The following is a 20,485-nucleotide window of genomic DNA, read 5'->3' as shown; positions in this document are numbered from 1 at the left end:
CAAAAAAAGGAATAAAACTGCACCTCAGTACCGTTTCATTTGAGCACTGCGGTAAAGCAAATTGAAAAAGATGCTCATGGACAGCGCTCAGTTCCCTGGGGCTATGACCCCAACGTTATTATATGACACCTCATATGAAACAATGGGCCGTGTAACAGGAGAGCCGACTCAGAGAAGCGGGTATCTTTCCCAATTTATGTCAAGCGTTTAGTTTTATGCCGGGCCAAAGATATCTGGGGCATCTCTCCTCATTATTTACAGTTAGCGCATAACAACCTAAACTTTAATCAGCAAACAACTCCCCTTCCGTCGGGGTAATGAACCGAGAACAGCGGCGTACATCAACGGTGACACGCGGAGTCAGAGTTGACCATTAACCTCTGATCCAAACTGCACATTCGCGTCCCCGCGCTGCACGGCTCGCCGGCAAACTGAATAACAGCTGTTGCCCCGGAGGGCCGTCCACGGTCACCATCGTCCCCGTTGCCAATTTCTGCCTCAGTTCACCAGCGAGAACACACAAAAAAAAAAGTTGCTGCGGTTGGCAAGTAGGCCTAAAATAACTGACACTGGGGTAGGCCAGGAGCTGTGACACAGCTGTTTTAGAGGACGACACTCTCCACTTGTATGTAAAGCTGTCGCCAACTAATTTCACTGTCTGGTAAGTTTCAGTCAAAGCTTGTTTTCATCTATGGCGAGTGACCAGCCAACTATCTTAATGAGCTGAGAGAAAATGTTATTTATCCAACAGCTTTTTTTGCCTCCAAGGAGCACAAAAAAAAGTATTATTATTATTATTAGCGGGAAAGGAGAGATAAGGAATAAATGTATGTCTTGACGTGGAGCTCTGATAGAACCATTATATTTGCAGAACTCGCGTTAGAGCTGGAAAAATGAGAGGAAAGGAACTGAGTGCTGACCCCGTGGAGAGCCTGCTGATGCACGCTGCCTGGCCGTTCTGTATAATTAAATGCTCCGAGAAAATCCACCACAGCACTCAGCTCGTTTTACTAAGACTGCAGCGACCCCTGGTGGATAAAAAAAAATATCCGGACAAATATTATACGGACCTGACACGACCCCAGGTCTTCTTTCTTTTCAAATAAATCATTACTTAAACACATATGTTGTATGTATCTATGACAGTAGCTTGTTTTCAGTCTGGTTTTTGTAAAGTATCTTGAGGCAATTTGTATTGTTATTGACGCTATGTAAGTAAAATTGAATTGAATTGTGCAGGTGTAGACAAAATCTCATCAGGCTACATGAAAAGCTGCTATTATAACATTAAGTCATAAAAAATGCAGCAGAATGCTAAAAGCAATGCTAAATTATATATATATGTACATATATATATCATATTCTATACTGCTCAGGGGTATTACCATATTTAGATCACTGCTTGGAAGTCTGGGGAAACACAAAAGCAATCTACAAACAATATGCAAACTGCAAAAAGGATCATAAATAACGTGGGAACCAACAAACGGTTTTTAAAGTGACACACACTTAAATTTAGTGATGTGGTGAAATTCAAAACTGCACATATCATGTTCAAAGTAAGAAATAACCTACTTCCTAACAACGTACAAAACGTGTCCACGGACAAGAGAGGACTTTAAACTTTAGACATCGCTGTTTTCGTGGAAAACACCGGCACAGTGAAAATGCTACACGGTTTGGGAAGAGGTATAAAGATTTTCACAGGGTATAGGAATGAAGAAGAGTTATTTCTGTTATTATTATTATTATTATTATTTAGCAGAAGAGGACGAAAACACTGAATAACGACATATTAATACTGACAAACATTACCAGTAATTTAAGTTACTTATTGGAAGTTTTTTTCTTTTGCTTCTTTTTCAATTGTATGTGCATTTGATACTTTTCTTTTCTTTTTTTTTAATGTTTGAAATAAATTAAGTATCTGCTGTGAGAGATGAAGATTAATTAATTAATTCATTCTTTTCTTTCTGTCTTATTTGTTGTTTAATGTTACTTTGGCTTCCATCTCTCCTGCACATTAATTAACTATGTCTCGTGACACAACACAACATTAAAATAAAATAATAATCTGATGGATTGAGTGAGAAGGTAACATGGAGGGAGGTCTCACCGAGGAGGAGGCTGAGAGGAGGCGAGCAGGACGGGAAGGCTGTGAGGAGCTCCAGGAGGCCGAGGCCCGGTCCTCTCACGTACAGGTTGTAGTCTGCAGCTCCTTGTTTGCTGCATAGCTCCTGCATTCTCCTCCTGTGCCCCTGGTCCCCCGTGTGCTCCACCAGCGCTCGCAGAAACGCCTGAAAAGAGCCACGGGAAAATCAGAGGCGTCATCGCTCGTCAGAAGCCACGGTCACGACTTTTTATAAACTTCTGCTAAAAAAACGATGAAGAGAAGCAGCTGCGGAACAAACTTCAATGTCACATCGTACGCGGGTCACATAAATCTTTGTTAGTCTCTCAATGGAAGAAAACTGTACCTTGGCATCAGCGCAGTTACATAACACAGCCTCCTCTGCTTCATTTAAACTTTTATCCTCATTAACTAGATAGTAGTTGGTGTAAAAAACATGATTCATTCTGCAGCCGAAGGTTAAAAACATCAATTAATCAGTGTGAGTCTAAATGGTTTTATGAGATACAAACTATCTGGTGTTACTGCTACCTGGAACTAAGTCCTGTACTATATGTATGATTTTCTTTTTTCTTTACTTTTGTAGGTTGTTGTGAGGTGTTGTGTCGTTTTGTTGTGTGGTGCGTTTTGGCTAATAGAGTACTGCAGTGTAACGTTAACTGTGTCGGGCGTGGGCTCCAGGAAGAAGCTAAGCTAGCTAAGCTAAAGCTAATGGAAATCCAAATATACGAAATCAAATCAAATTTTTACAGTTGAACAGATATTTATTCGTGCTTATTAACTTTTCTAGTGTTAAAATAAACAACACAATCTAAATATAAACTGCCGATAATTTAGTAATAGTGCTCAATTAGCACAATTGGCTAATTATAGCTGCATTGCTTTATAGTTGTTGAGATATGAAAATGAACAATTGTATATTTTGTTGCACGTTTTATGACTTTATTATAGTATTGAGTGAAATAATCCCTGTGTCCACACATGAGGACATATATTTCTTCTAAAAACTACTTCCTGTTCAAAGACGATGCTTAGGTACATTTTGTATACATTTCTTAGTTCCTACTAATCCCAAATAAAGAGAAATGGGAGAAATTAAAAATGCAAACAAAACAAAAACTCAGGTCTCAGGAGGTTAAAAGAGAATCTTTTACAACCCTCACACACATTCATCAAAATCTAATAACGCCATCAATGAATATGTTACACTTTATTTTCTTAATATTTAAATTTGAACGCTGGCAATAATGTGAATTGGATTAAAGGGATCATGGAGAAATATTAAAACGCTCTTGCTTAACTTTTAAAATGATTTGACTTTAGTCTGCGTCCATAAATCAGGCCGGTGCGGTAATGAGAGCTCCAAAATATTTATCACGCCTAAGTGTTCGGTTTAATCCGGGTGATTCATTAGAGCTGTGTGAATGGGTGTGTGCGCGGATTAGTCGCACCTTCTACTCACTCGCACACTGGAAGAATTATTAGCACCACTGGTGTAGCCATCACTTCCCTGGCATTTAAATATTCAAAAAAAAAAAAAGTGAAGATGTGCAGATTTATCTGTGTGACCAACGAGGAGGTTTATGGATGTAGTGAAGGGGGAAGTTCTTTGGAACAGCCGAGAGGAAAAGACGATCTGATGCATGCGATTAATATGTGTAAGAGGTATGAGGTGATTAGCTTCCGCTATGTTAAAGATCAAGGAACATCATAGGCGCCGTAATTGCTTCAGTGAAACGGTTTAACTGCTTAGATTACGCAGACAGCTGCTGTAAAATAAAACTGCTATCGCCTTGTAAATCTGCAGACAACAGTTTGAAGCCAGAAACGATCTATTTCTGTGTGCGGGAACTGGGTAAAGAAATCTGCCAACAAGTTGTTCAAACGTGCTTTTCATGCATCTGAACTGACGTCGGCCGTTAAAGTTCAGATGTTCTATATCTTTTCTCGCGTATTATCATTTGGATGTGGGCGGCTGGAGAGTCTCTCTAATAAAATCAGAGCAGAAATCCAAGAATCGTGTCTCTTAATTCATCACACTGGCCGGGGCGATATCACTGGATCATCAAGGACTCTTTTTTTTTTTTTACTTTTATTAGACAGTTTTATGAGTTACACTTAAAAAATGTTCCATTAACATAAAACTGAAACTGTGCTCTAAATGTAAATGTAATTTGTGGTTTTAGGTGAAGCTCTACTGTATCCTGGACTAAAGTGCCTGAAGTGCAATTTTTAATTAGAGCTGTTGGGATGTTGCTGATTGTTGTCTCTCTTTTCTAATTCATCGTGCAGCTGATGCCAGATGGAAATTAATCAACTTTGTTAGACTGTTATAAATTTTCGGTTTCATAATGAAAATCGGGATCGTGCAAAGAGGAACATGTAGGTGCTCTGATGGTGCTTTTACATGGACACTTGTGTTTCATTAATAATCAGCATAAAGGCCCGATCAGAAATCAAAGGCTTTGTTAAACCTCCTCCACTGGAGAGATGTGGTGCAAACCTTTGATAATGAGTAAAATGTGGAAATATTTGCATCTAATAACCACGTACATTGAACGACTTGGTCTCGTGGTGCAGAGAGAATTTCCTCCTCCTGATCAATACATACATTTATTAATACAATCAATACGTTTATTTATTTTGTTTTAGATATTTAGATTTACAGTGGTGGAAAAAAGTTTTCGTGCATTTGTGAAATATGACATTAAGAATCACTCTTAAATCTTCAAGTGTAATTTCTTTTAGTACAGTCACAGACAAAATACTAAAATAATCCCAGAAAAAAAGATTGATTGGTTCCATAAAAACACATAAGAAAATGTTGATCATTCACTTTTTGGTGCCAGTGATTCACTAATGAGGCCGTGCTCGTTATTAAAGGACACAAGTTTTGTTGCTTCGTGTCTAGATAAAACCAGCACATTTGAAACTGTGATAACCGCACGATTTATTTATTTATTTGTTCAGTTTCTAACACATTCTCTGTTATTTGTTGACTTTGATACCGACAATGTTGAGAACTGACGTATTGGAACTGTTGAGAATAATTTTTTTTGTTGCTTGAAACACACACACCCAAAGAAAAAAAAAGGATTTTTCCACAAATATTTCATGATAATATTTGAGATTGTGTAAAATTTAAAGGGTGTTTTTCTACCACTGTAATTCTTTATTTCCTACAGATTAAACGCACCACAGTGGGAAGAACCACGCGGCAAACCCCCGCCCAAAAACATGATTATTATATAAAGAGTAACTTAATGAAGTATTTGAGTTTTTCCTTTCTTCATAGTAACGTCCTCTGGCTTTAACAGCAGCACGGTGTATATGAGGCATTCGCTCCACAAGGGACATTTATATGCAAACACTCAAAAGCCAAAGAGCTTAAGTGAAAATTGCAAACTGTTTTTGTTTAGTTTTTTTTACTTTTGCTGAAGTTTTTGCAAATTTTTTCCACCCTAAAACTAAGCTCTTCTTTTCTTCTGCTGACATTTATTTAGCAATGTTCTGGCAGCATTAATGTAAACCTAAAGGTAAACTGAGGAAAATGGTGCATATCAATAAAAGCAAAGTCTGATCATGCAGTAAATCCATCCCAGAATACTCAGAACTAATGCTGGTTTTAAAGAAAGGGCACAGGGAACAGAAACTTGAAGTTGCTTCCAAACTTTTTGTGCACATCTCGTATATCTAGAATCATTTTACTTATGTAAACAGTTGGAATATGGAGTGATTCACAAGTCAGTGCATCAAGGAAAGCTGCAAAATTTACAGATTAAGGTGAAAGTTGTGCAGGGCTCCTCCCTGACACGATCTCAGACGCTGCCAAAGCTGAAGGCTGCAGCGCTGCAGGCGGTCGAGTTCAGTCTTTATTCTCTCGACCACCTGAGCTCATTAGACCCAACAACAAACCCCCTGCAAACCTTCACATGTTCCCACCCTGTGCTGACTGTTTTAAACCAGTGGGTTTACTCCGTCAGAAAGAGTTTAACATAAAAATTTGCACCTCTACGTAAAAACAACATTTCTCTTTTTATATTTGACGAATGAATAAAAGCGCGCGCTGCAGCTGGAGAAATTTATGGGTGACGCACCAAAACAACTGTCACATTAAAACGAGTGGCTTGGCTCGTGTAATTTAAAAAGCGGAGAAATGTTTGGACAGACCTTCTTCGGGACACTCCTGATCTCCAGACACCATGTGAGCAGGAACTGCAGAGAAACGTCCTGGGGGATGTAGGACGGCACCTGGGCACCTTTAACATTGAGACGTATCTTGAGATATTGTGTTTCCTGTGTCTTTGTTTTTAATGTTTGTATGTGGATGAAAGGTATTACCTTTCTTATTGGTGTCCTTCCTCAGAGAAACTTTGACATGATGGTGCTTTTGTTTGAGGAGGCCCAGTCTGCGGAGCAGGTCGTCCACCTCCGCGGGTCTGTTGGGGCAGAACGCGTCAAAAGAATCTCCCGGCTCATAGGCTACGGTCGGGTCGCTCTGAGGATGAAACAGGAACAAATTTAAACTTTTATCGGTGCTGGTTTACTTTTAAAGAAAAGCTCATGTAGTCGTCCTACGGAGATGTCCAGCTCCAGGAGAAGCGCTGTCTTGACAGAATCTCCGGTCGTCAGCTGAACTGCCTTGGATATCGGCACCTCACGGAGAGCCTGTTTATTCGGCGGTCCATCGATCTGAAAGAAAACAGCAATGAGACGAAGCACAGCACAAACACTGCCGGTTTCCTCTGAGGTAACATTCGTCACCTGTTCCAAAGTGTCCACCTCGTGAAGAGAGACGTCTAAGAACGGAGAAGGCAGAGCGGGAACGTTAAGCGAGGACTCGGACAGCGGCGGCACGGAGGACGTCAGCGAAGCCACCAGCGCATCGCGGGGAACTCCAGCATCAACCTCTCCCTGCGTTTCTGATGCCGACGTCGAAACATTGGCAGCGCCGCCAGACTGGGATGAAAACACAGGGCCCCCGGCAGGAGGAGCTGGCCTGGCATCAGAGGCGGTGGAAGGTGAAGGCGAAGCGGCGGCGGATGCAGATTTGGAGTCGGCTTTGACCGACTGGCAGTTCTGCTGGTGGTCGGTGATGCTTAAGAGGTTCAGTTGGACATCTGGTGCAGATGAATGAGGAGCTTCTTTGGCTGAATCTTCTGCGTTCTCTTTCAAGTGGGGAGTCCTGTCAGAAGCCATTTTCGATACGGCTTCTTTGATTGCATCCCACAGCCCTTCGAGCCAGGGATCTATAACCACCTCCAGCCTGGAGAAAACAAAGCCCACAACACGTGAGTGAACGGGAAACGTAAACCAGAGAGAAGAGTTGGGAGTCTGTGGAAGCGAAGTTACTAGTTGATAGTGTTTCTGTCACTAATACCCTGAAGAGTTACTCAACATGAGCGCCTTGGAGTTATGTAAGAGGAGACACTGTCTAGGTCGCAAAATCTTTGGTTGATTAGACATTTTTTATAGATTTTTTTTTTAATTTTCACCCACAAATTTAAATTTCTTTAAATACACCTTAAAATAAATCCAACATATTGTAATAAAGGGATGAGGGATAGCTTAATATTGAAAGCAAGCATGTATATTTATAAGAAGCACTAGTTTAATATAGAGCACATATAGTAGGTGGGGGTCCCTACTTAATCTCTCCATCAGTTTGGGGTCTGTGGCCTGAAAAACGTTGAACTGGTGATTATAACTTGTGCTATTACGAGTCTATACTAGTGATGGGTATAGTCAAGGTTTTATACTTTTAAAATGGTGCTTAAAGAATGGAAAACATACAAACTTCATCCAAAAATGGTGCCTTTTCATTTTTAAGGCATTTTGTGACGTGCAGAATATTAATTAAGATAAGATAAAATAATACGTCACTCAGGCCCATTGGGGAAATTTGATAATAAATATAAATACAACTAAGACTAAGAAATAAATGAACCAATATAAAATAAAATTAAAAGTTATCATAATAAAAAGAGGCGTGGGGTCAGTCAGGCTGTCAAAGACGCTACATTTCTGATCTTCTAATAAAAAGCTGTGCGTTGTCAGATGTGTAATCTAATTCCAGGTGTTGCCCAGTCTGCATCTTTTGAGGTGAAGTCGTGTAGCATCTGCACAGTAACAGAGCTAAGCGGGACTAAGCTAATTAAAAATTCAGCGGCACCGAAATCTGTTTCTTTTTGGATCTGGTTACTACCGTTAGAGCCAGAACAGGTGCATCGGTCCCCATCCGTGAACATTACTTTATTACAAACAGAACTTACCCTGTGCCATCATCTGCATATCCCGACGCATAGAACTGTTTGGCGCCAAGTTCCTGCAGCCGACGCTCAATCGTCTTCCCACAGTTGCAGAAATCTGCATAATTTGTGTCTCCTAAAGCTGAAACAGAGGGAGGGAAAAACAGATGAAGATTAGTCTGCAACAACGTGAAGTGCTCTGAATTGTAATGATTCACACAAGCATGTTTTGCAAATTAATAGCAAATGAACAACAAAAAAATGGCTGCCACACACTCAGAAAATGATTTACCTAAAAGTGCATAGGACAGGTGCTTGTAGTGGTCGGCAGAGAGGGTTTTCTTCCTGATGCGCTTTACAAAATGATGAGCGTTGTCCGGCGGTTCCCCTTCCCCTGTAGTCGACACGATAAAAACCACCGGGGCAGTTTCTTTCTCCAAATTATACTGGAACCAGTTACATGAAGTATTAGTGATTGTGAGTGTAAGTGGCCACGGAGTAAAGAAAGGGAAATAATTTTGTCGCGTACCTTATCGTCCTGGTTCAAACAGGCGAGATCGGCAACCAGTCCGTGCCCCTCGGCCTCCTCAGCGACGCCCTCCGCTATGGACTGGGCTTGACCCTTCTGAGAGCCGTACAGGACCACAAACCGAGGCTTCGCTTCACAGGGCATGCTAGAAAAATCAGGAAAAACAAGCTCATTTGTAGATGTAGGTGACATTTATTAACATTTATTAACCTCGTTTTTATTAAGCCCCCCGTGTAAATCATGCACACACACGCTGGACCTTTAAAATTAATTATCTAAATGGAAGTCAGTGATTGTTATAAATCACTGGGACCTTTAGGTGAGGAAAATACATCTTTACAGTGAACGTTGCTGGTGAAACGTCCCAATACTGTCACAAATATAATATCTTTTATTCAAAATAAAGCCTATAAATACTTGGGTCTGAATCTGGATCATAAACTGGACTATGGTTTTATACATCATCACGTTCCTTCCCTAAAATAAAGGTCTAAGTCATTTTTTTGACAGGATTATTTTAAATAATGCAAATCATATATTCAATATCTGGTTCATTTTTTTTTGTGTGTGTGTTTTCTGAAAAACCTGAAAGACATATAGTTGTATTATTGTTACCGTTATTATTATTATTACACTGATCCACAAGGGAAATTGATTGGTCATAGAAGCTCAGTTGCTTATAAAAGAAACACTCAAGTAAAATGAAAATTAAATATAATAGTTAGTAAAATAAAATAGAAAATTGTGTAGGCAAAAAAAATGTAAAGAAGTTTAACAACAAATGTACAAGAAAAGGAAAATTATTACATATTATTTTCTATTCTATGTGATGTGATGTATCGATCTGTCGATGCCAATGTTTATGGCAAATATGCCAACGTCACAATTTATTTTTAAGGACGGAATAAAGTATGTGCTTCCCCTTAAAGCAAACATATTAAGATACAGATACAGAAAGCTTTATTAATCCCCGAAGGTTAATTCAAATCCATCTAGATATACAACCATTCACACAACAATAATAACATAGAAGGAGAAGCATGATATGGCCTGGGCTTAAAGTAAAATTAATATAAGGCAAAAAGCACAATTAATAGTAATGAAGTAGAATCCTTTAGTAGAATAAAAAAAGATAAGAAAAAAAATCAGATTAAAAATAACAGCCGGAATAAAAGGCATTATGTGTTTATTAGAAGCACAGTGATTAACTTAACTCCCATTCACAATAAAGACATTAGATAATATTTAGTAACGCATCTCAGAGGTAGTGGAAGAAACATGTGAAAGACATAAAGACATACCAACATGTCCACTGTGTGGAGCTGGAGCAACGTGACTGCTGTTGCAGAGGTGACAGACACTTCAGAAACTAAATAGAGAGTCAGCTGGCGAACTGAATTTATCTTTATTTCATTATTTTTTCTTACAGGTATCCTAGCTCACCTACATACTTTAATATTTGACAAGTGGCAGCAGAGGGACTGACACAGAACAACCTTCGCAGCGTTGAGAAGCACAGCGGCCCTGAACGCCACCGCCATCAAGTCCCCGGATGTTGCGTCAGACGTTGACGTTGAAAACAGCGATGGGAAGATCGACTCTTTTTCTGGGAGTCGACTCTTTTGCAAAGCCTCCCACAGAAGAATCGACTCTTTCGGCTCCCTAGCGGCTCCTTATTTTTATATCATTTAAAGCCTAATATTTTAACACAACACAAACGAATACACACGGGTTGTGTGTTTATAAGCCCCTTTTCCATTCATTTTTTTTAATGAAAAGCCTAATAATGGTCTTATTTTGTGCTGTTACAAAATCATTCTGAATTTTGTTTAATGTTTCAATAAAACTTTAACTGTGCAAACTGAAATGTAACTACGCACCGTGGCAGCTCAGAGTGCAAAAATCGCCATTGTTGAAGATGAAGCAGGAAGTAGAAACAAAACTTAAACTAAAAACACAGCTTTTGGGTGGCATGTTACCGAGGGATGGTTGTGGCTGTCATTGTGAAGGTTATGTACATAGGTTATGGCGTGTATATCCCACAGTACTCTAAATGAGACTTTAGTGATGCATTAAAGTGTGAGGTAAAAATGTAAACAATGAAATGAGAACAAGAAACAAGAGAAATGAGAAATAAATATAAATAACAATGTATTAAATAAGTGCGAATAAGTGCAGGGCGTTAAAGAGGTAGCATGGGGACACGCAGAGACATGCAGAGATGAACAAGCAAAAGAATAAAAAAAAAAATTAGTGAGGAGCCGAAACTGACTCGACTGGAATCGGTTCTTCCGATTCACTGCTCTCTGAACTTTACGCATGACACATCAGTAGTTGACAACAATTACTCCGGCAGTGCACGTGGATGTAAATGATGACAGAAAGTACAAAAACTAACACGCTTTGCATCAGAATTAACTACTTAACAGAGACAGATTTAGAGGGCAGCACGTTGAGCTGTAGGAAGTAATATCCGACAGCTAAGTTAATTACTGAAATCTTAAACAGATTCTCCGCAATCCCTGTTACATATATCTGATCCCGGATGTTGTGTGTTAGTGCCAAAAAATACCCAGTTTACCATAGTTCCGTATTAAAATATAATCAAAACCACATTTACACGTCGTGTGAAATTTTTGATGATATTTACCTGTACAGAACTGTTACGAAAAGTCACTCAGTCCGGTTCTTCTTCCCATGCAACTTTATTTAGTCGTATTCACGCGAGATCAAGAGGCGTAGACTGAGATTGAACGAGATCGGAAGGAACCATGTGTCAAACATGTTTTCAGTTTTATCCCTAATATGTTTTACATGTCACACTTGCAACAGTTTCAAATAATTGTTTACAAAACTGTCATGTTAATTGCGTTTGGGATTTTTTTTGGATGAAACTGAGCGTAAACGTTTAATAACAGACTTGACCGTACTTGGTTCCGCCCTCCCTCCCCGCCCGTGGATCCTTCCAGAAGTCGCCGCAGACCCGTGCGGCTTTCTGCTCAGCCACACTCCACATTTCCATCATTTAAACTCATTGTTTTACCCGTTTAATACCTACCGAGTGTCACAATACCTCAGTCAACATGTCCAGTTTGGGGACACTGGCTTTTGATGAATATGGAAGGCCTTTCATCATCATTAAAGACCAGGATAAGAAGACACGGTTATCTGGGATTGACGCGCTGAAGGTACAATGGGCTAGCTAGCGGAGCATACCGGTGGCATGGTGGTTAGCAAGTTGTTAATTTATTACTAATTACACAAGTTGGGTACATAAAGTGGAGCCGATGGGTTTTGTTTGATACGGGCACGGATGCGGGCATATTCTCAACCCGGAAAAATAAGCTGTTTGCGCTATGGCAGGATGCTAGTTAGCCAAATTATTAGCTAGTCATGCTAACACTGAGGCCCATGTGCTTCTGCAATACATCCAGTCGGTGGATGCTGATGCACAGGGCTGTTCCCTACTCCCCTACATGGTCATTGATGATGCGCCACTTCTCCATTTTCAGAAATTAAATATATTTCGCTGTTTGCAACTTCGGCTTTTTCTTATGGATGATAATCATAACCTTTTTAGATGTGAACTGACATTTAGGGCGACCAGGCGTCCCCGATTTCTTCACCTAAGCTGACATTTGAATGTTTGTGTTTTGCAGTCTCATATTATGGCAGCCAAGGCGGTTGCTTCAACGCTTAGAACCTCTTTGGGACCAAATGGTGAGTGCACTTCTTGTTGGACTGTGTGATTGTATGTGCGTCTGTATTTTAAAACAAAATGCCTCCCAGGGGTTAATAAAGTTTACTAAGATTTGCTTGAATTTTGCATCCAGGTCTCGACAAGATGATGGTCGACAGAGATGGAGAGGTCACTGTCACCAACGACGGAGCCACCATTCTCAGCATGATGGATGTGGACCACCAGATTGCTAAGCTTATGGTGGAGCTGTCCAAGTCCCAGGATGATGAGATTGGTGATGGAACCACTGGAGTTGTTGGTACGGGAAAAGATGATGAGTAATTTAATAGCTGTAAAATCTGGATTTGTGCTACTCTGAAGAGTTGTTCTGATGGTTCCAGTGTAGATGGGACTATCTCTACCTGAATTACACCCATACATGAACGTGTGTTTCCTCTGATCAAGACAGTATACCACTTTCAATCATATTCCAGCTATAGTTCATCATATATATATATTTTCCCCCCCTTGCACCACCTCAGTGCTGGCTGGGGCTCTGCTTGAGCAGGCCGAGCAGCTGCTGGACCGAGGAATCCACCCCATCAGGATCTCTGACGGTTATGACCAGGCCGCGGCGATCGCCATCGAGCAGCTGGACAAAATGGCAGAAACCTTCCCCTTTGATCCCAACAACACAGAGCCGCTCATCCAGACAGCCATGACGACACTGGGGTCCAAAGTGTAAGTTCTGGACACACACGACTGTTGCTTTATTTGGCATCATGTTGATGCAGTACAGTTAATGAGGAGAAGGTCTGATTGCTCTCCTGTACCTGGCTACATTTGACTACATGTCTCCGTTACATGGGACACTATGTGATACCTTCCTTCTGTTTTTCCAGTATCAACCGGTGCCACAGACAGATGGCAGAAATTGCAGTGAATGCCATCCTCACGGTGGCGGACATGGAGAGGAAGGATGTGGACTTTGAGCTCATCAAGATGGAGGGAAAGGTGGGAGGAAAGCTGGAGGACACACAGCTCATCAAGGGAGTCGTCGTTGACAAGGAGTTCAGCCACCCCCAGATGCCCAAGGTATGATCAAAGAGAAATCCTCAAAGGATGTCTGTTGCACTCTGAATAACTTTGACATATTTCTTTGACCGCATGGAATCAAAGAGTTCATGACGGCGCATTAAATGTGTGTTAGACATCGTCTGTATAAAACCCCCAGATTATTCTAGCGATTTATTGTCGATATAAATTGGACTCGTTGGACTTTGTACTGCTGCAAAATGTTTCTTTTTTTTAACTGTACACTAATTGGACTAAAAACAACTTTCTTGTTACCAAACAGGTTCTGAAAGATGTTAAAATCGCCATCCTCACCTGCCCATTTGAGCCACCTAAGCCCAAGACCAAGCATAAGTTGGACGTGACCTCTGTGGAGGACTACAAAGCTCTCCAGAAATATGAGAAAGACAAGTTTGAAGAGATGATCCAACAGGTTGGTATCGCCAGAAAATACCATTATTGAGCTGTTCTGGTCGTCGCGTTTTGGAAAAATTTTGTTAAGTGCAGATTTTGATTTCAGGTCAAAAGCAACGGTGCTAACTTGGCCATCTGCCAGTGGGGCTTTGATGATGAAGCCAACCACCTTCTCCTGCAGAATGAGCTGCCTGCTGTGCGCTGGGTGGGAGGGCCCGAGATTGAGGTGAGAGATGTTTGCCATGCGGTGATGTAAAGTTACCCTTTAGTACAATGTTTTTCAGAACTGTCGTCGCTCATGTATTTGATATATATTTCTATCTTGTGCCAATAGCGATGGGTAGTACGGTTTTATCCGATACTGGTGTTAAACTGGTACTTTTGAAACAGTGCCGGTGCTTAAAGAATGGAAAACATACAAATTTTTGATGCATTTTGTGATATGCAAGTTGATCAGAATATTAACTTAAATAATATAAATACAATTAAGACCAAGAAATAAATTGAACCTATATCAAATAAAATTCACAACAAACTGTCCTTGCACAATATCTCCTTCGAGCACTTGTTGCAGAGTCTGCAAGTTTTGAGGTGAAGTCCAGCAAACTTTTGACCGTTTGGCCTTAAACATTTTGAAGGTTCATTTCCATCCATGTGTAGCGTCGGCACAGCAGTCGAGCTAAGGGGGCTAAGCTAATTAAAAATCCAGTGGCATTGAAATGAAGCACCCCAATCTGAGTTGCTTTTCGGTCTGGTTACCACCGTTGGAGTCAGCACTGATGCCATTATGGTACAGACTATCGGTACCCATCCCTAGGTGCTAATGAGTATACAAGTATACAACTCAACTGTGGTTTCTCTGCAGCTGATAGCAATCGCCACAGGAGGGCGCATCGTGCCGAGGTTCTCTGAGCTGACGCCAGCGAAGCTGGGCACAGCTGGAGTGGTGAAGGAGATCTCGTTCGGCACCACCAAGGATCACATGCTCGTTATCCAGGAGTGCAAAAACACCAGGGCCGTAACCATTTTCATCCGTGGAGGAAACAAAATGGTAAACGGAAAAAGTGACCTAATCCCTCTTTTTATTATTATAACACTTTCGTTTAAAGCTGTGGGATTCATGCCGTTTGTCGTATTTCTTATCAGATCATCGAAGAGGCGAAGCGTGCACTCCATGATGCTCTGTGCGTAATCCGCAATTTGGTCAAAGACAACCGCGTTGTGTATGGAGGTGGAGCATCGGAGATCGCGTGCGCCCTGGCTGTTAACTTGGCTGCAGATAAGGTTATTAGAGTTATTAAAAAAAACTAAAAATACGTCATCAGTTAACTGCCTGAACCTTCATAACCTAACTTCTTTATATTTCCTCTTCAGTGCCCATCATTGGAACAGTATGCCATGAGGTCGTTTGCTGATGCTCTTGAGGTGATCCCAATGGCACTGGCTGAAAATAGCGGGCTGAACCCTATCCAGACCATGACAGAGGTCAGAGCCAAGCAAGTCAAAGAGAACAACCCCTTCCTTGGCATCGACTGTTGCCACAACAACACCAATGGTAAGCCAGTCTGGTCGTTGAAATCATACAACAATCTGTGATGAACCAAGATAGCAAAGAAGTGACCTATTTTTTTTTTGTTTGTTTGCTTCCATTCAGACATGAAGCAGCAACATGTGATCGAGACCCTGATTGGCAAAAAGCAGCAGATCTCATTGGCTACACAGGTAGTGAAGATGATCCTTAAGATTGACGACATCAGAAGCCCAGGAGAGACCGAGGACTGAAGCCCTCCTGAGCACCAGAAGGCTCGGGTGTGCGCTCCAACGCTCAAGAATGTCTGAGCGGTTTCTTTTTGTGTTTTTTTTGGCACTTCTCCGAGCACCACACCCAAAACCGCACTGCGCATTGCTATTTATCATTTGATACAAATGTCAAGACGTTGTCGTATCAAGGTCTCAATTAAAATGTTGCTCTGTCTAACGTTTCCACACTCTTGTGTTCTTATTTCATGCAATCAAAGTTCCGAGACGAAATGCTTGAATTTTTTTATTTTTATTCTGATTAACATGACAATCTCTTAACATTTAACATCTATGGTGTTAGATTAATAAGACAAAATACTATAGAACCCTTCTTGATCTACATCAGCGTGATGTCACAATTTTAGCTGGAGGTGAACACCGTCACTGTCAACTGGGAAAATGTTATCCTGTATTTTTGGGGGCCAAAATCAAAAACATCAACTTGAAGTTTTATTGCTTACCAGCCACTGCCAGTTATAGATGACTTAGGTTGAATGTGATTAAAAGGAAATATTGCAGTGAGACAATCATTAACAACTCTGTTTGCAGCACACACTTAATATCCGATAAGCTTAATATCTAATACATCATCATTTATAGCCTGGATAACGTTACGGGTGTGACAGACTATTTTGTGCTGCATGTAAAGTGTCCCTCTGACTTGCTGTAGGGCTGATGGTTCAATGTTGTGGGCGGGTGACTCACAAGAAGTTCAGAAAAATGTGGTGGCTGGACATGCGCTCAGGGCTCTGGTCCCATTTATTATTTTATTAAACCAGAGTATAGGTGAATCCAGGACGCTCGGCTACATGGGTTAGACTAAAATGTGACTGAAATAACGTTTATAAAGTTAATTATTCAAAGGTTTTTGATACACGTCAGTGCTAATGCTAACCGCTAACTAACGAAACATTAGTTGTATGTTTCGGGGGTGTCCAAGCAGAAATTGCATTTACTACATTACTCTCCGCGGTGGTCCTACTTACTTCTTGTAATAAATGTGTTGGAGAGGCTTCACTTGATAAAGACAGACCAGACTTCATCCCCTCTGTCTTCCTCCTTTGGTCTCAGGGAGTGAGTGTACAAGTATATTCTCTAAAATATGCGTTTTCCTCGTTCGTTCTTGCCAAAACAGTGCGTTGAATTATGCTAACCACCGTTCACAAGCTACAGTGTTTGAGATATTTTGCCTCCAGCTAAGACCCGCCCCTCAAAAAAAGTCACTTTGTTTAAAAACTGTGAAGGGGTCTACAGTGCATCATTAAAATCACAATTCCTTCATTGGCTTTCAAAATAAATCACACTTGATTTGAAAACTTGTGGAAGATAAACAACTAAGAAGAACTTATTTTCATCTCTAAGTAGCACCCATGTATTTTTGATTTGGCGTGTAAGGTTTCGATTAGTTACTTAAGGCACTGTGACGTCCTGGCTTAATCGTGATTATTTACATGTATTTGTTGAGCCATTGGAACATGTCTCCTCTGGCCTCCTGGATTTTGGGTTTGTCTTCAGGGTTGATGTCTTCTCTCTTGCGGTGGACAAACCCGTGAGTCTGCCCTGGAAATATCTTCACCTGGTAGTCCACCTTGCACTTCTCCTTCAGCTTTGCTTCCAGGGCGCTCACCTGAACGGCGAGAGGGTTGTCAGGGTGGGTTGCTGCTGCTGGTCATTTTGCAATTTGCTACAAAGCACCTGCACGCTTACCTGGTCCAGGGGGATATAATCATCCTTGTCCCCAAAAACGAACAGCGTAGGACTCTTCAGCTCATACCTGTCTTCCTTCTCTCGAATTATTCCTGCAATACATCACAACAACCCATCAAGAAACCGACGGACGTCGAGTATCATGTGTCAAGGAGGAATGTCGTACCATAAAATGACACTCCGGCTTTGATCTCCGGGTACTGTAGGGCCATGTAATGTGTGGCAACCCCTCCCCAGCAAAAGCCCACAGCTCCGATGCGTTTGGCCCCGCAATTCTTCTTCAGGTACTTCAACACCGCATCCACCTCCCTGCGAGGGAAAGTCACAAAGAATCACAACCTCACAAACTCATTTTAGTTCAGGGGGGCCACATGCAGCCCAATTTGATCTCAAGGAGGCCGGACCAGTAAGATAACAGAATAATAACCTGTAAGTAATAACTATCCGGACTTTTTCCATTTGTTTTACTGCACAGATGAACAAGTTAAGTATTTAAATCCTCTGTTAAATCCCGTTTTATCTCTTTGGCTTTCAACCCAGTTTGGGATGTCGGCTGTTTTTATTGCTTGATTGTTTTATTATTTTAATCCTGATTTATCCGTCCTAATCTCTGTGTACACAAATCTGGCCAACCGTGTTGTTTTTAAAGTGATTTATGAATAAAGATTGATTGGTTTGGTTGATTGAAGTAAATTTGGAAAATGTTTAAGTTTAATAAACTAAGATTTCTTTTAAATTAATGCAATCTTCCCACATTGGTGTCTGCTGTTTAGTCCAGGGTCACAGTGTTGAGTTTTCTCCACTTCCCTTATTTAAACAGTGGACAAATCAGGAATAGAAGTTATTTTCACTGAAAGATCGCAGTTTTCTAAGTAATTTTTGCAGTTTGCACATTCATGCATGTTTGACACCTGTGCTGTAGATCAGAGGTCTTCAACTTTTTTCATGCCAAGGACCCAAACTGATGGAGAGATTAAGTAGGGACGCCCTACCTATTATATGTGTTCAATATTAAACTAGAGCCATTTATAAATATACATGATTATTGTCATCACTATTAAGCCGACCCTTATCCCTTTACTAAAATATGCTGGATTCATGTTAATGTACATTTAAAGAAATTTAAATTTGTGAGGGGAAATTTCAAAACAATATATAAAAAAATGTAATCAACCAAAGATTTTGCGACCCCCCCTGCAGTGACTCTGCAGACCCCCCCCTGTTAGAGGCCTATGCTGTAGATCATTCAGAAATCCACACAGGACTAAAAACAATTCAACATGAAATTAGTTTTAAATGCACAACACTGATAGTTTCTGTCACTGCATTTTTTTTTTCCCAGGTGAGAATTTGACGGTGTAGTTACTTATTTATGTTTGTTGGCTTTCTGTCTTCAAGCCACGTCTGAAATGTGGACCAGTCATGTGACGGACTCCATGGCTCTTTCCCAAGGAAGAAGTCTGGACAAACAGCACTAGAAAAGAGATGTCAGGAAAAAAAATGTATTCCAGGGTTATTTATTTAACATTCAATTGAATCTGGCTTTTTAAAGAAAAGTCTTTTCCTCACGTGTATCCATTGGCAGCCAACATGTCGGCAATGTATCTGGTGTTAGGAAGCTGCCACCCGAAGATGTCCTGGATGACGATGATGGCCTTGTCAGAGGCTGTGGAGGGCTTGACTACATAAGCTGAGAAATGCTCGATCTGGACCTCCTGTCCCAGTCCTCCGTACTCCATCCGATCCCCAATGTCGCAGGGACACGGCCTGGCTTCGTTCGCCATCTACTCGCACACAGACAGGAAGAGACAGACATGAAAATCAGCTCCGAACGTAGACACATGAATCAAAACCTCACGTCTACGTCCAGGGCGTAGGTCACAGGACCGTATCCTCACGCAGCATTTGTGCAACACACAATGACAAAGCATTTTTTCACAAAGAACAGTTTCAACAGGTGCTTGAATCATGCTGAAGCTGATGTGTTTGCATTGGTCGTGAACGTACCGTGTTCAGGTTCCTGATATTCCGTGAAGTAATCTGAAGTAATGTGAGGCTCGAAAAGTTTGAGCTGACTTTGAACTAGCTGAATACAAAGCTTATTTGCATTATGTTTAGATAAAATAAGTAAAAGATGTAATTCTTGCTACAGCCTAAAAAATAATTGAACCCATCTTGTTATTTTACACTGGTCTATTATGACATATATGTCTATTGGTTTTTGATTACCTGTTTGATTGATCAACTAATTGATTGATTGATCCAACAATGACGTGAGCTGACATTTCCTAGAAAGCCTTCAAAGAAATGAAAGGAGGCAAAACGATGAAATGTTTTCTATGAAATGCCTAAAATGCCACGATGAATGGATCCCAGTGGGCTGCAGTTTGCTGGGTAAACTTGTCAGATAAGACAACTCGGAGTTTGGACACATGAGATTAAAAGCTCACGTCTATGTCCAGGGCTTCACAGACCGTATCCTCAGATACCATTTACGCAACACAATGACAAAGCATTTTTCCACATTCCAATATTTTTGTCTCCACAGTATTTGCAGTTACTTTCACTTATGCATTTCAACATTTGCTTGAATCGTGCTGAATCTGATGTGTTTGCATTGATTGTGGACGTGGTGCACGTACCTTGTTTAGGTTTCGATATCCCGCGAAGCAATCTGAAGTAATGTGAGGCTCCAAATGTTTGAGCGACTCGCTGTATATAAAGCTTATTAGCGTCGTGTTTACTTAAGATAAAAGAATGTAATTCCTGCTGCGGCCTTCAAAATAAAAGCATGCTAATACTAATATGTGTTATTGTGTTTTTTTGTTTATTTTGTCTTTTGTTACTGATGGTAACAATAGCCAAAGATTGAACCCATCTTATTTTAAACAGATCTATTATGT

The 20,485-nt window shown here is 40.8% G+C and overlaps 3 protein-coding genes across 4 annotated transcripts in view; 1 reads left to right on the top strand and 2 right to left on the bottom strand.

Moving 5' to 3' along the window:
* The window catches only part of mtrr (5-methyltetrahydrofolate-homocysteine methyltransferase reductase), a 39,687-nt gene extending 28,037 nt beyond the window's left edge, over positions 1-11,650 (bottom strand). Inside the window, exons 1-9 of one of the 2 annotated variants that reach the window (XM_047567710.1) lie at positions 11,559-11,650; positions 8,909-9,053; positions 8,672-8,825; positions 8,404-8,521; positions 6,896-7,397; positions 6,710-6,823; positions 6,473-6,629; positions 6,302-6,390; positions 2,117-2,297 (exon numbers count right to left, since the gene is read on the bottom strand). In XM_047567710.1, the coding sequence (XP_047423666.1) occupies positions 2,117-2,297; positions 6,302-6,390; positions 6,473-6,629; positions 6,710-6,823; positions 6,896-7,397; positions 8,404-8,521; positions 8,672-8,825; positions 8,909-9,052 (1,459 nt within the window). In that variant the 5' untranslated portion in view covers position 9,053; positions 11,559-11,650. Of the gene's footprint in view, positions 1-2,116; positions 2,298-6,301; positions 6,391-6,472; positions 6,630-6,709; positions 6,824-6,895; positions 7,398-8,403; positions 8,522-8,671; positions 8,826-8,908; positions 9,054-10,209; positions 10,474-11,558 lie in introns of those variants that run through there. The other variant, XM_047567709.1, reaches the window with a different exon arrangement.
* Positions 11,651-11,860: 210 nt separating this feature from the next.
* On the top strand, positions 11,861-16,054 carry cct5 (chaperonin containing TCP1, subunit 5 (epsilon)). Its single transcript, XM_047567711.1, has 11 exons — positions 11,861-12,096; positions 12,568-12,628; positions 12,742-12,906; positions 13,130-13,328; positions 13,490-13,682; positions 13,945-14,094; positions 14,182-14,301; positions 14,941-15,126; positions 15,222-15,359; positions 15,450-15,630; positions 15,730-16,054. Exons 1-11 carry the CDS (start codon positions 11,992-11,994, stop codon positions 15,855-15,857), a joined length of 1,626 nt encoding a protein of 541 aa, XP_047423667.1. The 5' UTR covers positions 11,861-11,991; the 3' UTR covers positions 15,858-16,054.
* Positions 16,055-16,106: 52 nt separating this feature from the next.
* Positions 16,107-20,349, bottom strand: cmbl (carboxymethylenebutenolidase homolog (Pseudomonas)). The gene is made up of 6 exons (XM_047567713.1): positions 20,225-20,349; positions 19,152-19,366; positions 18,949-19,056; positions 17,749-17,891; positions 17,583-17,674; positions 16,107-17,502 (listed from the first exon to the last, which is right to left on the bottom strand). The coding sequence occupies exons 2-6, from the start codon at positions 19,364-19,366 to the stop codon at positions 17,323-17,325; spliced, it is 738 nt and encodes a 245-aa protein (XP_047423669.1). The 5' UTR covers positions 20,225-20,349; the 3' UTR covers positions 16,107-17,322.
* Positions 20,350-20,485: the final 136 nt, after the last annotated feature.

The sequence above is a fragment of the Mugil cephalus genome, chromosome 18, assembly GCF_022458985.1.
Source record: "Mugil cephalus isolate CIBA_MC_2020 chromosome 18, CIBA_Mcephalus_1.1, whole genome shotgun sequence".
In the NCBI taxonomy this organism is placed as follows: Eukaryota; Metazoa; Chordata; class Actinopteri; order Mugiliformes; family Mugilidae; genus Mugil; species Mugil cephalus.
Note: the sequence above shows the minus strand (reverse complement) of the source record. Positions and strands in the feature narration are given on the sequence as shown.